The sequence below is a fragment of the Poecilia formosa genome, unplaced genomic scaffold, assembly GCF_000485575.1.
Source record: "Poecilia formosa unplaced genomic scaffold, Poecilia_formosa-5.1.2 Scaffold705, whole genome shotgun sequence".
NCBI lineage: Eukaryota > Metazoa > Chordata > Actinopteri > Cyprinodontiformes > Poeciliidae > Poecilia > Poecilia formosa.
In genome coordinates this window covers 108,046-112,045 of record NW_006800644.1, presented here as the reverse complement: position 1 = coordinate 112,045, position 4,000 = coordinate 108,046, and the positions used below count along the sequence as shown (strand labels likewise).

General features: G+C 35.8%; 1 protein-coding gene across 2 annotated transcripts in view; it reads right to left on the bottom strand.

The window, feature by feature from the left end:
- Positions 1–2,482: 2,482 nt before the first annotated feature.
- The window catches only part of LOC107834646 (gastrula zinc finger protein XlCGF8.2DB-like), a 31,497-nt gene continuing 29,979 nt past the window's right edge, over positions 2,483–4,000 (bottom strand). Inside the window, exons 2-3 of one of the 2 annotated variants that reach the window (XM_016666318.1) lie at positions 3,693–3,994; positions 2,483–3,608 (exon numbers count right to left, since the gene is read on the bottom strand). In XM_016666318.1, the coding sequence (XP_016521804.1) occupies positions 3,262–3,608; positions 3,693–3,994 (649 nt within the window). In that variant the 3' untranslated portion in view covers positions 2,483–3,261. Of the gene's footprint in view, positions 3,995–4,000 lie in introns of both variants that reach the window. The other variant, XM_016666317.1, reaches the window with a different exon arrangement.

Sequence of the window (4,000 nt, the reverse complement as noted above, 5' to 3'; positions counted from 1 at the left end):
TGCTTTAACTTTCCTGGTTTTAGTCAGAACAGCAGCATCTGGGTTGGGTGGGGTTGTTTGGTTTGTTTGTTTATTTGTTTTTCAGCCAGGGGTGCCAAACTCCAGTCCTCAAGGGCCGCTGTCCTCCAGTTTTTAGATGTGCCAGAGGTTCAAAACGCTGGAATGAAATGGTTTAATTACCTCCTCCTTGTGTAGATCGGTTCTCCAGAGCCTTAATGACCTGATTATTCTATTCAGGTGTGGTGCAGCAGAGGCTCATCTAAAAGTTGCAGGACACCGGCCCTTGAGGACTGGAGTTTGGCACCCCTGGCTGAAAAACAAATAAACAAACAAAAAACACTGATAATATTGTTTTGTTGTTCTTGCAATATTGAATAAAGTGGTGTTTGAAGTAAAATCACTTCTGTCTCCTTGGTAGCTAAGAGTGACAGCTCATTAGAGTAAACTCATTTTTATTTTCCATTATTCTTTTATTTCACCACCTCAGTTCACCCAAGTGAAAGGAAGAATATAAAAAAAGCTTTTACACTTAATTATGAAGTTTTATGGTTTTTATTAAATGTTTTTATAAAAAGCTTCATTTGCTAAAGTTTTTTTTTAATAAAATGTTTATATTAAACTTTTAATGTTTAATAAAAAAACATGTGATCAGAAATGTGACATGACACGGAAGCACCTTCGTGCTGCCACCTACTGACAACAACCTGCTACTACACCTACATTGTTTCAGCTGTTGTAGAAATCAGTGACTCAGCTATTTTTCTACAATCTGTGCTGAATTCATTCCAGTGGATTTCAAACATTCATATGCTGGAGTATGTTTAAACTGTCACATTCAATAACATGGAATATTAAGTTTATTTCAGTGGCTCAGTCAGTTCAGGGAGTGAAAATGATTTTAAGCACATTTAAATTTGCCAGCTTTAAAATGTATATATATATTTTTATATAGAGATATTGCTTATAAGTATGACGATAACCACAATGCTTTTATTGTTCTGGTGTTTTAAATCAGTGTTTTTTCAATTGTTCCTACAGTGACCTTCATGTTATCACATGCAATGTGAGACATTTTTTTCAGTCAATTATATGCATAATGAGGAATGATGAATATTGTAATCAGATGGAAACAGTGTAACATCTTTTATTAGAATATAATAAACATTCAGAGGAACTGCAGAATTTAAAGTCATATTGAACTGAGGAAAAAGCATTTTCTATAATAATGAAAACCTATTAGAAATCAATTAATTAGACTTTAAAAAAATACTAGGTTATTTAATTGAATTTTAGGGTATGCTGCAAATCACCTCCATTTTTAAAGTGAAATAATTTAGGAGAGCTTAAATAAAATCAGAAATGCCAAATCTTTATACCAATATGTTTAATTTAAGATATGAAATTTGTCTTGCATTTATGACACTTTGTTTTACTTTTCTCAGTTAGTTTGTCACCATTATTTATTTCTTCTTTTTTCTGCTCAGTTTATTGTATCAAACATTTTTATTACTAATGTTTGCCTTGTCATACTATTTTTCTTGGGGACAAAACCCATAAAAGATTGCTATAAATCTGCCTTTTAACTGAAAATGTCACATGCAGCAATGAATTGTGGGAAATGCACTTCGTAAAAGAAAATGCGGTCTCAGCGTAAAGACGGAAATCGGACAGAAAATGGGCAAAGCGAAGGGCGGATGTGGAGAATGTGGGACGCACTGCGAAGCCTTCAACATGAACGCGCATTTGAGAGACGGACACTACGCAGCCGCAGTGAGCCGCCATCAACCCGCTTCTTTTTAAAATGTCCTCGACCCGATTCTCCACCGTCCTTAGAGGGAAAACCTCTCGTAAAGAAACAGATGTGAGAGGCAAGACGCAAATCCTAGGGTGAACAATGACGTGAGGATGAGTACAGACAATTAAAAAAAATGGTGTTAATCAGTGTGCTGCTGTTATATCAGACAGAATGGACCAGGAGAGGAACTGACCCATCAGAACCTAAAGAACCAGACATCAGAGTCTCTTCATCCCTCAGTCATCTCCTGAGGCTGATATGGTACAGAACATTTAGCCATGATTAAGTTTCTTATTGTGGTTTTAGTAGACTGTTCTGGTTTAATTATCTGCTTATTGTATAATAGCATCAGCCAAAATAACATAAATGGTGATTTAAAGAACAAATCATAGTAATAGATCAACAGTAAATACAAATATTTCCTATTTTAAAAGGTTTGAGGGCTTTCTATAAGTTTTATTTAGAAATGTTGAAATATTTTATGACTACATTGTTAAGCGGTCATTTAATGTATGATTTCACCATTATATTAAGTTCGTTTACCAGCTTGGATAATTTTACTTTTTATAAATGAAGAAAAAACATGCCAACCAAAAATGTATCAGACACAGACCTGCAGCCCAGGGGCGGTTCTAGACGGGGGCCGCCAGGGGAACCGAATAAATTATACTGATTAACTGCCTTTTGTTAATATTTAGAGGTAGATTTATTTAACATTCACAATTTTACCTTAATGAACTCATGCAATGTTAAGGAGGAAGAGATGGGCTCTGCTGCTGTATATAAACGTTTTCCCGATTGTACATGTTTTCTACTAAACAGAAAAATGAAAACGACCATCAGTATCAGTATAATAATTTATTATCTAAAAATTATATTAAAAGTTTAAATAATTTTTCTATCTAAAATTCAATCCACATCATCAATATGTTTTCTAAGCATTAAAACCATGTCAAATAAATACATCCATTTCCCCAAATCATTTAAATAAAATTACAAAGAATAAACACACAAGATTCCAAAATTTTAGAAGTCTAAATCTGAAAGTAGTCAAACCTGCAATTACTCCACTTCCAAACATCAGGTTACCAAGAATCTTACTTGAGGTTCACATTGTACCATTAAACCTGTGAGTTCTCATGTGAACGGTTACATTTCTTTTGAGCGAAACCTTTTCAACAGAACCTACAACAGAAAGGTTTCTAACCCGTGTGAATCTTCTTGTGATGAAGTAAACTGGATCTACACAAAACATTTTCCTCGCTTTACACTAAGGGTGCACCGATTGCAGTTTTATTTTGGGGCGCTCCAATAGTCACACCTCTCAACGGAGAGCAGAAGAGAGCAGTGGCTGAGGTCAATAAAATTGGGGGATCAGACCAGCTTCACATGCAAGAATCAGCTGATCTCCCAAAATTAAGGAAATCAACATAGATTAATTGACTGGCTGATAAATCAGTACACCGCTACTTCTCACATGTGTGAATTCTGATGTGAGAAGTTAAATTGCATTTTTGAGTGAAATTTTTTCCACAAGTCCCACATGAGAAAGGTTTCTCACCTGTGTGAGTTCTCATGTGAAAATGTAAATGGTGTTTTCTCGCAAAACATTTTCCACAAGTCCCACATGAGAAAGGTTTCTCACCTGTGTGAGTTCTCATGTGAAAAGTTACATATCTTTTATTAGTGAAACTTTTACCACAGGTTTCACATGAGAAAGGCTTCTCACCTGTGTGAACTCTGATATGCCTTACCAAGTCAGGATTCCTCTGAAAACTTTTTCCACAGGTTTCACATGAGAAAGGCTTCTCACCTGTGTGAGCTCTGATATGCCTAATCATGTCAGATTTCCTCTGAAAACTTTTTCCACAGGATTCACATGAGAAAGGCTTCCCACCTGTGTGAACTCTGATGTGACTAACCATGTCAGATTTCCTCGGAAAACTTTTTCCACAGGTTTCACATAAGAAAGGCTTCTCACCTGTGTGAACTGTGATGTGACTAACCAAGTTAGATTTCCTCCGGAAACATTGTCCACAGTTCTCACAAGAGAAAGGCTTCTCACCAGTGTGAATTGTCATGTGATCAAGTAAATGAGATTTAGATACAAAACTTTTTCCACAGGTTGTGCACGTGTAAGGCCTCTCACCAGAGTGAATTTTCATGTGTGCGTTTAAAATACTGATTCGATGGAAACCTTTTCCA